This window comes from Orussus abietinus, unplaced genomic scaffold (genome assembly GCF_000612105.2).
Source record: "Orussus abietinus isolate OABI.00-Male unplaced genomic scaffold, Oabi_2.0 scaffold6, whole genome shotgun sequence".
In the NCBI taxonomy this organism is placed as follows: Eukaryota; Metazoa; Arthropoda; class Insecta; order Hymenoptera; family Orussidae; genus Orussus; species Orussus abietinus.
This window is the reverse complement of record NW_019396002.1, coordinates 1,251,190-1,268,534: the sequence shown is the minus strand read 5'-3', so window position 1 is coordinate 1,268,534 and position 17,345 is coordinate 1,251,190. Positions and strand designations below refer to the sequence as shown.

Here is a 17,345-nt window from a genome sequence, read left to right as displayed (position 1 = left end):
CTTTTTGGATAGGTTTATGGAAGTTTGGGAAAAGGACAATTTACGACCAGTCTCAATGATAAGGTGAACTCTCCCTTGATAGCAGAAAAGAGATCGTTCTCTCTCTAGCTGCCACTTTATCGAAGGTCTCCTTATCGAGTGATCCCGGGCGACGTCCAATGGCTTTTCATTCCTCACTGTTAATCCCCTAAGCTTCGATAAAGTGCACCCTGGGGAAGCACCCCCGAAGATTCGAATCGCCAGGGTGCTAATGAAACCTTATCAACCTAATTCCCTGGATTGCAGGGAAAATTTCCTCCACCCCCTTCCTCGATTATCGTCCTGTCCTTTTCTTCCACCCCGCCAAGGTATAAAATCCACCTTTAGACGCAAGATTATAAAATGATGAATCTCACGTCTCAAATGTGAATTAGTATTCATTTATGACGAAAAATGAGTACACTCGTGCACTAAATTTATAAGATAGGTTATAGAGATTTTTTGGAAATTAGAAGAATTTCTATTATTATAATGGCGGTATTATTTTCAAGGGTGCAGTCTTCGGCTGGAAGTATATTTATCATCCCCGATTCCGTCGATGCATTAAAGCGGAATAAGATGTCGAAGGGGAAAGCGGAGACGAGATAAGAAGAGGAATCGCTGGAACGCCAAGAGGAAGAGTAAACAGGAAAGGGCGTTTTTAAATGCCCGCTAAGAGGAAAGGGACCAGAAAGGCGGAAGCTTGTAACGAGCCGGAGATATTAATGGAATTTTCCCATATCTGCGAAGCAACTTGTCGGCGAATCCCGCGAATTAGCCGCCTTGGAGAGATCAGCCTCTCCTCGAGTATTCCGTAATGATTCGGTTTCTTGCGGCGCTGCAACCTGATTCGGCCTCGCCGGATCGGGAATCGACAGTGACGGACAGTAATTGATGAACTGGTCCATGGGTTGATTACATCCTCCCTATGGAACGCGGCAAAAGACTCGGAACGTCTCCATTAAGGCGTTCCTGGATCCTGGCATCCTCCGGGAGCTCTTTGGCAGCCCAAGGCGGGATTTTTGCCGGCAATTAACATCCCCACCTGGTATCAAAACTCATTCCAGGGCTCCGAGATTCCGAATTTCTATCCAAAATGTACCCTTTAAATTTTCTACGACTAGAAACGGGAGCGATGAAATATTTATGACGAGTTTACGCGGACCGATTGTACAGATTTCATTTATCTCGATTTAAGGTGGAGCGAAAGTGGCGGTGAGAGGCCTCGTGAAATTCATTACAAAAAAAGTTTACTGTTAAAAATAAAATTCCATGGCCATGGAGACCTTCCTTAGGGCCTTCACATTTACGTGGTGAAATTTAAAACGATTCGGCTTATCGAGTTTAATAAACGATCGACTCCTTCGGTGCCACTTTCGCATCGCCTTAACCACAGGAATGGCGAACTGATTGATTTTCGGGTGCAGCCACCTTAATGGTAGATTAACCGATGATGGGATGGCGACGTCTTAATTAATATTTATTGTTATCCATTTTTGGCGGTCTTAATCTCGAAATTGTTTTTCGTTTCAGCTCGGAGGTCGAATCTAGAGATCTGCCATCCTGGTGGACGCTGAGGAGAAAAAGTGGAGCGCACGTGAGACTCGGAGAGGAGGGCTCGATAAAAGCGAAGATTGCCGCGCGACCTTCCGAGGACTAGAGGAGTGTCAGAAAATAACAGGCCGGCCTTTCGCATTTAATTGGCAGCCAACTTCGGTTCGAACCAGTCCGTCTGGTATAACTGACCTACCACTTACCAGGGAAGGTTTGGGGTGGATGCACCTTTAAGTGCACGACACTCGCCGGAGGCTCGAACTTACCTCCCGCTTCGGATCCAAGCTTTTTGCAACCTACGCCAGTGTCCCTTGCAGCCATTTCTTTCTCCTGCTCCTTTTAATCCGATTTTCATCGAAGGCTAGCATGTCGTTTTCACGAGGCTCGACAGAGACGTCCAGGATCTTGCCTGGGATCGATCGCGTCCTTGCTCCTTCTTGTCTTCCTCGTGTTCCAACACCTCGAGTCTCTCTCTTTTCCTGCTTCCCGATTATTCTCGCCATTTCCTTTGCTAAGCGATACCCGGGTATATACCGAATATTAGTTAAAAATTATTGACGTAAATTCTAATTTTTTTTTCTCGGGCAATTTAATCCCACGTTTTCAAGTGTTTTTACAATTGGACATTTTGATAAGTGATGTCTGGAATATACGAAATATTAGCTAAGAATTTTTTACACGAATTGTAATTTCTGTCGGGCATACTTTAAACCTCGAAATTTAATCTCACGTTTGCAAGTCGTTTAAAAATTGGACGTTTCGATAAGTGGTGCCTGGGATACACAAAATATTAGTTAAAAATTGTTGACGTAAATTCTAATTTCTTTTTCCGGGCTTTTTAATCCCACGTTTTCAAGTGTTTTAACAATTAGACATTTTGATAAGTGATGCCTGGAATATACGAAATATTAGCTAAGAATTTTTTACACGAATTGTAATTTCTGTCGGGCATACTGTTTTGAAAAAATATTTCTCTGAGAGATTTGGAAGAGAAAGGAGGGAAAATAGCTTCCTGACTCTTCGCTGACGAATTGACGGTTCGATATTATCGCGGATGTATGGAGTGACATTAACCATTTTAACGGGGAACTTTCCCAAGCTGCACAGGTTGGAGTGCACTTAGAGAGCTCTCTCGAGGAGCCCTTCGAGTGTGTGAACACAGTGGTTACAACAATAACCTCGTTCCATCCCTCAAAAGCTGGCGGTCCTATCGAGGGCCCTTCATGCCTTCGCTTTTCAACACTTTCGAGAGGTACCCTGCAAGGAAATCCGCGAAAAACGGACGAATTCTCAGAGAATTCCCTGGAACTCCACGAGTTAAAAAATCATACAATTTTCGGTCCTCGAGTTCCACGAGTCCGGGAGGAAATTGAATTCCCAGGGAATTTCTTTAATTAATAATGTGCATACTTAAGTAAAAATAATTTCGTTTCTCAGCACTTTCGAAAGGTACCCTGCAAACAAATCCGCGAAAAAACGAAGGGATTTTCTATTGTGTCCATAAGTAAAAAATGAAACAGTCTATGATGCTGGGAGTTGCACGATGAATTAATTCCCGATTAGTATTTAGAGGTGAAAGGTAATTTTTTAGCTTTTCGGCCAATTTTGCCGGATTTTTTAAACGAGCCGATTTAGGTCGAGGACCACCCGCGGAGGAAAAAAATCGGCGAGAATCTAGAGATCTAGATTGAGGTCGGTTCAGTGAGCCGCGATCTCGCGTGGTCCAGGAGCGACCTTCCGTCGAGTGGCTGCGAGTCGTAGGGTCGATTCCATCTCTGGAGAAAATCGATCCTATCGGGGTTTCCGACGATCGGGATCTGGCGAGGGATCTCCCTGGTCCATTCATGGAGGGAATTCCTCGGCCCAGCATCCAGGTCCATTGTAGGGCCTCGTAAGGTTTTTCTTCCCCGTAAAGGCGAGACCTCGACTCGTGTTTCTCGAAGGTCCCAGGGACCGGAAGTCGGGGTTTCGTCACTCCACGGAAAGTGATTCGAAATCGGTCATGTGCAAGGACTTCGCGAAAATCGCGATCCCCTGCCGAGGAGGCGTCAATGCGCATAGGCGTTAAAACGGTGTCGGCTTTCCGCAGGATCTCGGCTTTCAATCGTCTCCTCCACCAGAAATCGAGGCCCGGAAGGGGATTACAAGGCTCGAATATGCAGATCGACCTGCTTCGCCTATTTTCCATTTCGGAGGAGCGACCTATTTCACAAAGGGCACAATCCGCCCCGATCGAAAAGGGGAAATCGGGTAAAAAGTGGAAACTAATGTACCCCAGGATGTAGGAAATTTTCGATTCCACGAGGAATATTGATCTCATGTGGTTCTCTTCGATTTTCAATATCATTTGCTTATTTTCGATTTAGGAGGCGTGACGTCATCCAAAAGGAACATAATCCTCCTCGATAGGTCCAACCCGGATAAAGGAAAATCGCGTGTAAAGTGAAAAATAACGTATTGTGGGATTTCAGGGGTGAGGCGTCGCGAGATTTTTGGATTTCTTAGGAAGTGTCGATTTTATGTGGTCCTTTTTGTTTCTAAACGTGCTTATCCGTTTGTTTACCATTTTGTGGGACCGTTTTCTGTAAATCGCTTTTGCTAAAAATGAAAAATCGTGCAACATGTGACGTATTCCAGGGTTTAAGTGGTTAAGAGGGAGAGAGAATTTTGGAATTAATGGGAAATACCTATTTCGAGTGGTCCTCTTTGGTTTTAATTACGGAATAAGGACCAGGTCCTGCCAGGATCAGCCGACGTCGCTCGAGGACGCGCCGAGTCTATACGGGCCATTTGAGGACTCGAGTACTCCCTAAGAGGCTGTTTTTTTTCTCTCTCCTCTCCTTTCTTTCCCTTAAATACTTGTTGCACAATGTAATACTATCCCCATTGTGCACCCCGTACGAGAGCGCGGTTTAAATGCGAGAAGAACCGTCCGCTAAGAATAAGTCTTATTATAACGCCCCTTTGCAAGGATTACATATTAAAAACCCAGTCACCCTCGTACGATCGCTTTTAAATTCGTTAAAATGACGCGCCGACCTCTAATCCACAATTTCTATTGCAATGAAACTGTCACATTAAATTTCCCAGTTATAAGAAAATAATATAAACCGAATTTAGGTTTAGCATTTGGCGCGAAACTTAAGCGGGTTTATAAACGGGACGCAGGCAATGTCTCTTTTCCGGCTTGATTTATCCCCCGACACGGAAAATCGGGGAGTCGAGGAAAAACTGTATAAATTAAGGACCTCCCCGGAAGGACCGGACCCCAAAATATTTTGGCACGAGCCCCATCTCGGACTCGTTAGACCCATTGTACCCTAACCTGTCCGAGACTGCCCAGTGATCGTTTATTTATGCGACTTTCGCAGATGCCGACGCAGACGCGTGTCTATAGGCGCAATTAGTTCATGCTAAATGCCATTTATGTTCATTATGTTCTTTACTTTCTTTATATTCTGGAAATTTATCGAGCTATCGCAATTTATTCGTACAATACTTGATTTATCGCAACCATCCCAACGTTAAGGGCGACACAGAAGTGTCGTTTGCCAAGTTTTTCGGTTTTCGTTGGACATTGTTCTTCCGCCATTTTGCTGTAACAAATGCGGGATCCTAGGAAAATTTCGTAACGAACATCGGGATCCTGTAGAAATGTTGTAACGAACACCGGGATACTAGGGAAATTTCGTAACAAACGCCGGGATCCTAGAAAAATTTCGTAACGATCGCCGGGATCCTAGGGAAATTTCGTAACGAACGCCGGCGATTCTGCTCGCAAAGGCACTGAAGTGTCTTTAGAGAACAGTAGCCCCATTCAAAGAGAGCGTTCACAAATGCGCAGCAGGGTGTCGACTCACTCGAGATTCGCTACTCGATATGAAATCTCGCCGGCTCCAGGGGAAAGTACTGTCGCGATTGGCCGTAAGCGGCGTCACGTGACCCGCGGTCATCTCTTTCCCAGTTACAGGGGATTTAATATGTTTATTGCTGTGAGAATGTCCACAGCGAGATGGCCGCTTGATTTTTCCTTCATTCCCGGGCGAATTTAAACCGGAAACGTTTACGCCGTGATTCCTGGAAATCTATTACGTTTTTACGTGTTTATTGCTGCATGTTTTTATGCCAATTATTGGCAGGGAAATCGCAAGCTTTTCCGCGCAATGGCGGACGCGCTACCTCGTTCGACTTTTGCATCCCAATGTTTTCCGATTCAATTATGGTTACTTCTCACTCGGAGGTGATGTTGAAGGTTTCTCGAGTCATAAACCACGTGCGAATCGACTAAATCGCCATCCGCAACCTCTTCGTGGTCATAAAGCACTTGTTTTAGTGTATGTATAAACTGCATGTACTGCAACATTGTCGCTCCTCCGGATAGAACCTTGATCAGAGATGAGTTGGGAGATTGTTCACGGGCAGGGTCGCGCGATCGCATCCTGTGCTGCCCTCAGGTTTCGTACGTTAGCTTTCACCGTTTTTTGCCCCCAAGGGCGGCGCAACGAATTTCTGATAGGAGCTCGCGCACTCACGATGGCGGTACCATCTACCAGTCGCCGTTGGCGGCTCACGACTCGTGATGGTAATACCACGCGGCAGTTGACGGTGATGGCTTACCTACGCTTACCGACACTGCTCGCTTTTGATGGTAAGGGAAGAACACTCGTGACGCACTCGAAAACGCTTGATAACGCTAGTAGGGAAATGTAAGAAAAATCATACGCGAAATGGCTCGGCTTATATCCGGGGTTAGGTAATCCTCGGGAGGATTTTCGCAGTATACGACTCTCACGCATACTCGTCGAATGTAGCGCCGAACGCACACATACTCAACGTCTCGACCCGTAGCTTGGCGCTTGGCTGGTTGGGACGCGCGATGATTTCTAGGAGCGATCGCACTCACACAGATTCGCTGCATGGAGTTCCGTACGCGACACAACGCGTGCTCCAAAGCTCCGCATCACGTCGACTTCGAGGTAACAATGTACTTAATAGCAGTAGATAAGTAGATAAAGTCAAATGGAGCGTCACGAGTGTTCTTCCCTTACCATCAAAAGCGAGCAGTGTCGGTAAGCGTAGGTAAGCCACCACCGTCAACTGCCGCATGGTATTACCATCACGAATACGTGAGCCGCCAACGGCGACTGGTAGATGGTACCGTCATCGCGAGTGCGCGAGCTCCTATCAGAAATTCGTTGCGCCTCCCTTGGGGGCAAAAAACGGTGAAAGCTAACGTACGAAATCAGAGGGCAGCACAGGATTCGATCACACGATCCTGCCCGTGAGCAATCTCCCAACTCATCTTTGTTACAGGATGCGATCGCACGATCCTGCCCGTGAGCATTCTCCCAACTCATCTCTGGCCACGTTACCTCAGCCGTGCCATCTGGCGGAATATTTGAATTACCACTTACCGACGGTTTAGAAATGCACCTAAAGTCATTGTTCGAAAAACCATCGGTTGAGTTTTTCTCGAAATCCATATACAGGTAAATTATCAACCGCTGCCAACAACGGCGTCGTTCAACGATTAAATAACAGGGATTTACTTTAACTCTGCTTTATTTGAATTTACCAAGGATTTAGCAATTCGCGATAGGTTACATTCACGCAGTCCAAGATGGAGGGGCTGAAGACGCCACGAAAAACCGAGGAGAGGAGCGCGGAAATCCCGATTAATAAATGCGAAACGACTCGGTAGGAATTCAAATTTATTTTCTAAAGCATACATTTTAAGTACACGAGTTTATTAAAGTAGAATGCGATGTGTAGTAGGATTTTAATCGATCGAATCGAAGCCATCGTCTTGATGATGCTGACCGAGATTTCCTCCGGGATTCCGCCGATCATCGCTTATTCTCCTCCCACGGTGAACGACCTGCAATCTTTTGCGGACGATGAAGCGGTACACGAAGAGGCCCATTTGGCGGATTCTCAAGAAAGCACTGAACATTCCTCGGGGGTGGAGGAAAGGGCAGATCCTCAGGATTCCAATAATCCGGCCGAATCATCGACATCTACGGTGCATCGTACCTCCTCCATTGATTTCGCGTCCCAGAGGAGCAGAGTGAAGCTCGCCTCGGTTATGACCACCTTGGCTCGGGTCCATCGTCTTCTCATCTCGAAGAGTAGCCAGACCAGGAGATCCTTGTACTATGAACTTCAAGGTGGATCCACAGCCTCTTTGGCTCCGGACCAGAGATACGTGGATCGCGTCGTCCATGTTGTTGCAAACTTACTGGAGTGTCCCTCTTGGGATCTCGGTAATCAGAAAATCAGGAGATTAATCCTTATACGGAAATTCGGTTATAAAATATCGAAAATAAAGTATACGAAATTAGAAAAAAAATCATACATACAAGAAATGTCTCTCTTAAACAGAAACAGATTTACAATATCTTTCGGTTTCTATTATTAACGTGCCAGATTAAATATGCAGACTTACATGACGGTAGTGTGCAGAAATTACCCGATTTCCATTTAAGGAGTCATTTCACTGTTTAGAGAATTTAGAACTCTTCAAGACTTGTATTAATTTATATCTCTTTCAGGATTATTAACGACGGCCAAGGGCCTTGCAGCGGGCAACCTCGTCCTGACATTAATCAGCGACGACAGAATTAATTTTAATAGTCCCGGAGGAGCATTAATTCCCCAAATTGCGTCCAATGTCACTTCTTTAAGGACGAGGGCCGACTTCGTCCTGGTCGTCGAAAAAGACGCGATTTTTCAGAAACTCCTCGAACAGGATTTCCCGCAGGCGCTGAACTGCATCCTTATCACTGGGAAAGGATATCCTGACGTGGCCACAAGGATGTTGGTGAAACTCCTTTCCACCGAGCTTGCACTTCCGGTTTATGCCCTCGTTGATGCGGATCCATTTGGCATAGAGATCATGTGCACGTATCGGTGGGTTATTATAATTAATTCTGATAGAATATTATATCATCAGACCCTGCAGAATAAATAATTATCAATATCTGAATTATTGGCAGGTTTGGCTCCATCAGCAACGCTCGGCACCAGGAAAGTTTGGCTTGTCCTGAGATGCAATGGCTGGGGGTTCATCCTTCGGAATTATTTCCCCTAGGGGTCCAAATTACTCAACTGACCACCATGGATATCGCGAAACTAAAAACCCTGGAGCGTCGATCTTACCCGATTAAGAACCTCCAGCAGGAGCTGGACATCCTTTCGAGGGGAAAAGCAGAAATCGAGGCGATCGCAGGAGTCTCTCACACCTTCCTGGCGAAAGCCTACATCCCCGTAAAAATCGGGGCTAAAGACTTCTTCTAGGCAAAGCTATCGCTACGGCGAAGAAACAATACGTTGATTTTTTTATAAACGTTTATATCGCCTTTAATATTTCTTCCAAATACTTGAAGAGGATCTCGATGACTTCAGGCGCTGCATTCGGCGTAGACGACACCCTGGTTGGTCAGTTCCCCCTTCGATTAAATCGTCAGGCAGGTCGGGTTTGAAAATGATCTGTCTATCTGATTGTTAATATTTCAGGGCTTACTTTTTCCCTCTTCTTCGAGGCTTCCTCGATTTCTGCCCGTCGCCGGTTTTCGTCGTCCTCGAGGGTCACCAGTTGAGGGACCTTGCGGTAAACTCCAAGGAAAATCACGCTGCTGTCCGAGGATCGTCTTCTGAGCTTCGGGGAGTCCTTCAGGATCGGCAAGGAAGTCGCCATTCGACAGGTCTTCGATCGCGTCGCGTAAGGATGATCGACAGGTCTTTCGATCATCGATTACAAGGTGGAAACTTCACCGATCGGCTTTTTCTACAGAATTACCTATGCTTACCGATATCGCTTATCTTCATTCGACGACTGACACCGAAAACGAGTGACTCCAGACTCTCGGTGAAGTCGTAAGGATCTCTTCCTCCTCTTCCTGGGACGTCCCATGACGTAGTCCTTGAAGAGTCCTTAAATCCCGCTTTTCCTCTGAAAAATTAGATCCACCAGGATAGGTTAATCTCATCTTCCTAGACTCTTGAATAATTAACACCCACGAGAAACATTAATTAAAAAGGGATTAAATTGACATTACACTACTGTACAAATCGCGCACCTGTACCCTCTGTGACATTTTTCCGTCAATTTATAAATCGCTCCCAATTAGGCTATTTTCCCGGGAAATTCTAATCGCACTCATGGACATGATTGCCTAAGACCTCCGGTAAAAAAAAGAATTCGAACGTCGGTATTTATTATCGCAATTGTTTTCTAACGCGTGTTGCGCGAATTAGCCGATGGAAGAATACCTAGTTAGCTATACATAGTTTTATGCGTAGCTAACTAGGCATTTTTAAACGTGAAAAATCGTCATAATTTATCGCCAAGTGCGCGGCCATCTTTGTTTTTGTAGATCGTGGAAGAAAAGAGTTGGAGAAATAGATAATCGGTTCAGGTAATATAACAGTTTATTGAAAACACTTTTTGTCGGGCGACAATCTCGCGCCGAGGCTCGCTGATATTAAAAAACGCAGAGTCTTAATAACATGATTATCTCGTGGGTGTGTTAAGTGGAAGATTAACTAGGGCCGTTATCGGCGCGCCTCTCGCCGAGTCGATCGATCGATCCTCGATCGAGAGATCCGAAGAGCCGGCGAAAAGCTGCGACGTGGGTGCAATGTTCTTTTTTTTTTGCGAGTGCCATGTCGTCCTCTCAAAATGGGATTTCATGTCCGATGCATTGGAGGACATGCCTGCCTTAGTATTACTTAAATACTCGTAGCACAACCTCCAAAGGAAGGCGTCCATGTCCGCCATTGTACCTCTCTTCGTCATCCCCGAAAATCGTCCCTCCAACCTGCGGCCGCCCGATTTTTTGCCATCTCTCTCCTCTCCTATGTGTATATAACGTATATGTGTATCATTACAATTACCTTGCAAGCTGTCGCGAGGAGATTTTCTAATTGACACGTTTTCTGTGCTCGATTCCGATCGAGGTTGCGCGCACCGACGCGGTCGCCATCTTGAATTTCCTTGCGCGTCGGAGGGCTCTTCCCGTACCCTTCGATTCCCTTTTCCGTAGCCTAGTGGCGGTATAATGCTTTACCAAAAGCTATAAGATATCCTACGCGTTGCTACAAAGAATCATTGCGATTATTTAATGCGCCAGTTTCCGGTTTCTACGCCATTCCGACTAATTCTATGACGATCTTCCTTCGTCCCGGTCGGGCCATTTTCTCTCCGCGTCACCGGAACGAACTTTCGACTAGATAGAAGTCTCGGTAGAGAGTTTTACTTTTATAAAAAGAAATTATTCACTATCGACCTCGATGACGACCGATCATGGTCCGACCTGGACGATCTCTTCGAGAACTCGTACTTTATTTATCTAGGTGTGTTTTTTTTTTCTTCTTTTTTTTCGCGTAATGCCTAGACCATTTTATACGTAATAATTGATTGTGGCTTATTTCCTTGAAAGTCCGACGAGTCCTCCTCGTCCGAATTTGCTGGATCAACTTTAACTAATTACGATTGCGTTTCGTTTTTCGTTTCTTTCCATTTTTCATTTTCCCCACCTTAGCCGTTTGAAAGAAGCGCGTCGTTGGTGATTGTTTTATTCTCGCGTGCAGACGATCGGATTAACAAAGAGTCGTGTGACATTAAGGGAGGATTGTTAGAAGAGCAAGTATGGTGAAATTATAATTATATTCAAGGGTACCTGACCAAATTTTGTCATCTAATAAGGCCACCTTCGACTTCTTCAGCTCCTCTATGGAAAATAAGGTCACGGTACAGAAAAACTTAATTCTTTTCTGCGCTTGATCGAAATTTTATAGCACCGCAGGTGTATTTAATTCACAGTTCAGCGTGTTAACATTTGCCGTAATATTTTTAATAAGCAGGGACCAATTGTCTGCACTCAGTGATAAAAAATCACGGTCGACCTGTTCCTGCTCTCGTCGTTCGTTTAACGCTAGTTTAATTAACTCTGCCTTTCATTTATTGTTTGATTAGTTGCACTAGCCTTGATTGTCGGCATATAAGGGCTGCTGGCACAGCGTGGCGTAAATCGCGAAGTGCTCCGTCGAGCGCGATTGCCGATCTCCAAAAGAGTTGAAAAAAATTCACCCCCTTCTCCCTGAATTTTTCCAAATCCCATAAATAATCGTGTGCATTCCTGATTAATAAATGAAGGTCTAAAGAATTTTTTGGAATTTTTCCTAGCAACTTTAAAGGGTACAAAAAAAAATAAGGAAATTTTAAAAAGGAGACGATCATCACGCTCGACCTTGTCCCGCACCTCAACAATGGTCGCATCTTCCTAGGAAGCTCGAATTAATCCCTTATAATTTTCGTTCCTTTAAGATTTATCGATTTTCGGATTCGATATCCGTACAGCGCGATATCCCACCCCTAAGAGCGAGTTCCGCGAGTAGCACCAATTTTCGGGAACTTCTTTCGAAAACGCGACCAGTGGTCGTGTACGATGATCGAGGATCAAGGACGTATATGTACAAATCCCACGGGACTCCGGGAAGAGGGGTGGACTCTACGTACATATATAACATTATGATACATAGACTAGGCGCGAAGCTGTACAACTTAAGATTAGAAGGATCCGAATGATGAGCAAACGCGAGTGCACTTCGACGAGGCCGATCCTCGGTGCGATTTAAGATAACTCCAAGCGTAACGATAAATCGTGGCGATTATACATTTCTACAGTCAATTCGAGTATTTTGATGGCCATCGCAGGTCAATTACATCCATACAAATCGATCTGCACGGATTTGTTCTGGACGATTTGTCGTTACGCGTGCAGTTGCCTATAGGTGAACCGATCGATCGATCGATCGATTCTTCCAGGCTGATCGATCGCTCCGAATTCACCCAAAATCTGGCGGAAATACCCGCGAGCCGTATACAGATCTCTCGATGACCATCGATGACTGCACCTCTTCGAGCTAAATGACCCTCAGTGCATCATATATACGAATATACAAACGGTATACATAGATAACAACGGAATATTTATACACTACCGTGAAGTACGTGTCGGCCGATGGGTCGTTTAGCTCTTAAGGTGCATTAAACCATTCCCATTTCCTCCTTTCCGGAAATTTATCGCTTCCCTGCTCGTCCATTCCGAAAAAAAAGAACGTGCGAATACGCAATATCGCTATCCTACCCTTTCATAGAAACGTGGCCATGCACTCTTTCTTCAGCCCTTTCTTCGAATTCGCCCACAATTATTAACCATAAACGTCGATTCACCCTATCCGTCACGGTCCGTCACGTCCCGGCACCGACACGTACCGGCAGCGCTTCGTAACCCCCATTTCCATGGAACCGACAAGGGTAAATCGACGTTAAACTAGGAATAGCCGTGTCCGAAGTCGTTCCCTCTCCCTCGCTCGCCCGGGCGGGCGCATGCTTCCCTCTCTCTCGCACTCGCACACCCGTCCACACCTTTCGCTGGAGCTCCGCATTCGGAACGAGGAGCTCTCTTCGTAATTCGCGCCTAAGAGGATGGAAAGGTCGAAAGAGAGGAGCTGCCTACTGGAAGACGTGCTTCGCCCCTCTTCAGGGTCTCTTCGGGGACTCTTCGGGGTCTTTTCAGGATGTCGGGGGTCGAAAGAAAGGGAGCGAGAGGGGGATGGGGCATCTTCCAAGGAGCAGCTCCCAAGGATCCACGTTCTCCAGGAGGAGTTGGACCCTGAAGAGTGGCGAGGGACTTTTCAGGGTCGACTTCGAGGGGGAGGTCGACGCGCTTTTTTCGAGGCACTAGGAGGCGTCCAGGGCGAGGCACTCGGCGAGGAAGTCCTCCATGGAACGATAGGCGTGTTCTATCACCCCCGAGAGGGCGTGATCCTCATCCGCGTAGCTCTGGAAAAACGAGGATAAGATCCTTAGTGAGGACGATCACGAAGAAAATCGCGATACATTCCCGAAGAGGGTCGAATTCGTTTTTTAAAACGCTCACCACGTGGGGCAGCTGCTCACCTGATACCTGAAGATCACTCCCGCCTCGGAGAGGGCCTTGGCGAAGGCTACGCCGTGTGTGTAAGGCGCTGTGAGGTCGGCTAGACCATGAAGAAGGTAGAGGCTGTGACTGGGCACCAGCCTGGCCCGCTGCGTCAGGTCAGCCTCCACGTAACCTTTGTAGTTCTCCGCAGGAGCCCCTAGGACTCGCTCCGTGAACGCGGAATCTTCAACAATAGGAACCTTGAGTACCATTCGGCAAGGTGACCATTCCACACATTTTTAAACGTTCGAAAAGGAATTTTCTTTCCAAGAGAAGAAGCAACTCGCATGAATTCACCCGGTCATTTTGACTGGTCAGAAAATCATAAATACTCCAAAATAAATAATTCCGTCTATTGAAATAAGATTGCACCTGCAAGGTGCAGATTTACGTTTAAGGGTTGACAATGCATTATCCGGGGCGAAATAAATTTCTTCGATAAATCGAAGGACCGAATATTATTCTAGGCGATGATTTTTCAGGGAGGAAGGAGAATAGAGAAGGGAGGTGATCCTTGATCACACCCTGAAGGAACTCACTGTAGAACAGCCAGTCGGCAATGGGGTTGACGGCGACTCCACACTTGAAGACGTTCTGTTGGCTGCCGAGGACCATGGCGGTGACGTATCCCCCATAGCCCCAGCCCCAGACCCCGACCCTGGTCTCGTCCAGGTACTTCAAGGTGTCCAGGAGGTGCCTGAGCACCGTCAGCTGGTCCTGCACCTCCACGCCGCCGATCCTGCGGAAGAGCGCCCTCTTGCCCTGACCCCGGGCGCCGCGGACGTCGAGACGCACGTAGACGACGTCGTTGTGGCTGGACATGTATGTGCCCCAGTCTATCCTGAAGCGGTCAGTCACGGCCTCGCTTCCTGGACGGCCGTTCACCTCGACCAGGACGGGAAACGCGGCGTCGCGCAGCTCCTCCCTCCAAGAAGGAGGCAGCAGGAGCTGCACCTGCGCCCTCCAGCCCTGAGGAAGAGGGACCTGGAAGAGGATAATCGACCATCAGGAATCACCCAAGAAGAGGACCTCGAAATAACTCGATTCTACTTTCTCTCGCAAAGATATTCTTATTTCTTTTATAGGAACCGAATCATTAAGGCGATATGATAGTGGCGTCAGGGTCTCGGCAAGGTCCTCGCAATCATGACATTTCAATAAAAAAAACAATTGTTCATGAATAATTTTTTAATCTTGCGTGAAATCTGGAATTTCACGGGTATTACCCACCGAACTCGCTATGTTACAATTACATAACGTTGCAATAACATGATATATAACAAATGTTATTCAAAAGATACAATATCATATAATGTTACATTATTATTATTCGGTAACAATGTTACAAACTTGTCAGCACTGCAGTTATGTAATGTCAACATATTACTGATATGTTACGTACACGTTACATTATTCGTTATGTAATGGTTATATTATTCCTACATAACCGTGTTTGGTGGGTAAGACCTTCCTGTTTGCCCATTCACGTGGTGAGATTTCAAACGCTTCGATACATACAGACTGGAAAAAAGTGTCATGAATCTCAGGTTCGATTTTCACGCCGGTCGTAAAAAACGACGTGCGTCGTTTTTGTTAGGCCACAAAATCCATTACAACGCGCGATATTTTTAATTATCGGGTTCCATACTCAAGAACTCTTCAGGAATGATTACCTCGAAGCTGCGCCGTGTAGGCAGAGCCAGCTGCGACAGTCTGTCCGCTCTCTGGATCCTCGTATCATAGAGGACCCTGACCATCTTATGGGTCTGCATGGAGTGCACCCCAGCCAACGGTAGACCAGGTCCCTCGCAATGGAGAACATAGTAACCCTGGCCCACCTGGTCGGAAGGAGGACTGACGGAGGCGCTGAAGTGCGTGCAGTTGGTGTAATAAAACCTGGAACCACCCCCCGAAATCCCAGATTTAATACCCAGGGCCCCGAAGTGGACCTAGAAGGACCTTTTAACGACCTCACGGGGTCACGTCCACGTACCTACTGCTCCAAAGGACCTCGCCCAGGTCGCAGGTCACGCAGAGCGGCTCCAGCCTCCTGGGGTCATCGGCTATGGGGTCCCGGACCACGTACAGGTGCCTCTGCCCTGGCCTCCTCTCCCTGGTGCCCAGGTAGTACACCAGGTGAGCCTGAGTGTCCCATGAGAGGATCTCGCTTACCTGGGGGATCGTCGTCTCGATCATGACATTTTATTAATTATATCCGGAGCCACCCACCTCGTATCTCCCGTGGGAGAGCACGGCTATCCTCTGCTGCGTCAGGGTGACGTGCTTGATGTGCGTGAAGTGCTCCTGCCCGCCTTCCTGGACCGCCGCCAGCAACAGGAAACTGTCCCCGTCCGGGGCGAAGACGGGATGAGGCTGCGCGTCCAGCCATTGTCCCTCGGGAGCCCTTTCCGTGTGCGTTTCTTCGCACTCCCAGGATGGGGCTCGACATGCCGACACTAGCGACAGGTTCTGCGACCTCGTCATCCAGACCACCGCGATCTGTCCGTAGTCCTCACCGATCCAGCCAGCGGAGATGAGGTAGTAGTCCCTAAAAATAGAGGTACAGGGAAATTCGATATTTCGGACTCGGCTAAGGTACCGTTCCCTTGAAAGTAAGGTAAAATTATGCCCTCGCTTGAAAATTAGAGAAAATTCTGCCCACACTTGAAAATCGGCGAAAATTATGTCTCCATTCGAAAATTAGGAAAAATGATGCTCTCGCTTAAAAATCAAATAATTAAACCCTCACCTGAAATAAAAAAAAAAAATGATGCCCACCCTCGAAAATCAGAATAAATTCTGCCCTCCCTTGAAATTCATTGATTTGGAAAGATTTTAACGAGTCTCTAATTTCGAATATTTCCAACGGCGAGTTACACACTGTACAACGACGTTCCTAATTACTTGAATCATTAAGAATCATTGATTTCGAGTGAAGGATTCAGTTCCACCATTTAACCCTTACTGTCCGTCCAAAGACTGAGGGGGCTTCAGCTTCGTCCTGGTGACGGTGGCGTTGGCGAGGTCGCTTCCGGTGAGGTTCCCTAGGTCGACTATCCACAAGGAGACCTCGGGATTCACGGATCCTGGGGTGGGGTACCTGACGGACCTCGAAGGAGGGAAGGAGCCTCTTCTAGATGTGCCCATGGGGTTCAGATTGGCTCCATCCTGGCCTATCTGGGAGCCGAACCAGGGGAACTCCAGGGCGCTCACGTTGGTGTCGTTGAAGCAGGCGAAGAGGATTTTGGAGCCATCCGGACTGGGCCAGGTCGCCTCCGGTCGAGGAAGGACCTCTTCTTGGTACAACCAGTCAGGAACCCCGTTGTAGATGACACCTGGTATCCCGGTGTCCGTCACCCGGACGTCTTCCGTTGCCGAAGGGGCCATCCTCAGGTAGATGTCATTCTCGGAGATCATCAAGAGGGCGTTCGTGTTCCCCAGCCAGGTCGCATGCTGAAGACGAGTCTGTTGCACCCTCGGCGAGGCCAGAAGACGAAGAGGAGTGTGGTGGCTGATAAAGGCAAAACCGAGTCAGTCCACTCAAAATCGAATCTAATCTCAGGACACTATCGAGTCGTTCCATAAATGTACGAACGGATTTATAAAACGAAGATTTCACTTTTTTTTTAAACTTTTTTATTGCCGAAATTCCAAGCGACCTCGCAAACTGTGTGCGACACTTCGGCAGATTTAACGTTGGGATGATCTATGGTTCTCTACCCGGTTAATGAGATATTACAATCTGATAACGTATTTTTTGGACACTTTAAATATATTTAACCCACG

The 17,345-nt window shown here is 46.9% G+C and overlaps 2 protein-coding genes across 2 annotated transcripts in view; one reads left to right on the top strand and one right to left on the bottom strand.

Moving 5' to 3' along the window:
* Positions 1–7,336: 7,336 nt before the first annotated feature.
* On the top strand, positions 7,337–8,868 carry LOC105704438 (meiotic recombination protein SPO11). The gene is made up of 3 exons (XM_012433652.1): positions 7,337–7,835; positions 8,124–8,481; positions 8,568–8,868. The coding sequence occupies exons 1-3, from the start codon at positions 7,337–7,339 to the stop codon at positions 8,866–8,868; spliced, it is 1,158 nt and encodes a 385-aa protein (XP_012289075.1).
* Positions 8,869–10,006: 1,138 nt separating this feature from the next.
* The window catches only part of LOC105694282 (inactive dipeptidyl peptidase 10), a 45,817-nt gene continuing 38,478 nt past the window's right edge, over positions 10,007–17,345 (bottom strand). Inside the window, exons 7-13 of the mRNA XM_012414799.1 lie at positions 16,525–17,070; positions 15,789–16,107; positions 15,553–15,731; positions 15,233–15,455; positions 14,099–14,543; positions 13,538–13,743; positions 10,007–13,420 (exon numbers count right to left, since the gene is read on the bottom strand). Of these exons, the coding sequence (XP_012270222.1) occupies positions 13,319–13,420; positions 13,538–13,743; positions 14,099–14,543; positions 15,233–15,455; positions 15,553–15,731; positions 15,789–16,107; positions 16,525–17,070 (2,020 nt within the window). The 3' untranslated portion in view covers positions 10,007–13,318. The remainder of the gene's footprint in view (positions 13,421–13,537; positions 13,744–14,098; positions 14,544–15,232; positions 15,456–15,552; positions 15,732–15,788; positions 16,108–16,524; positions 17,071–17,345) is intronic.

Excerpts from the sequence above, each read along its gene's own strand:
- LOC105704438 (XM_012433652.1), top strand. The coding sequence starts at position 7,337 with ATGTGTAGTAGGATTTTAATCGATCGAATCGAAGCCATCGTCTTGATG. Across the intron at positions 7,836-8,123 it reads GTGTCCCTCTTGGGATCTCG|GATTATTAACGACGGCCAAG; the intron begins GTAATCAGAAAA and ends TATCTCTTTCAG. Across the intron at positions 8,482-8,567 it reads GAGATCATGTGCACGTATCG|GTTTGGCTCCATCAGCAACG; the intron begins GTGGGTTATTAT and ends AATTATTGGCAG.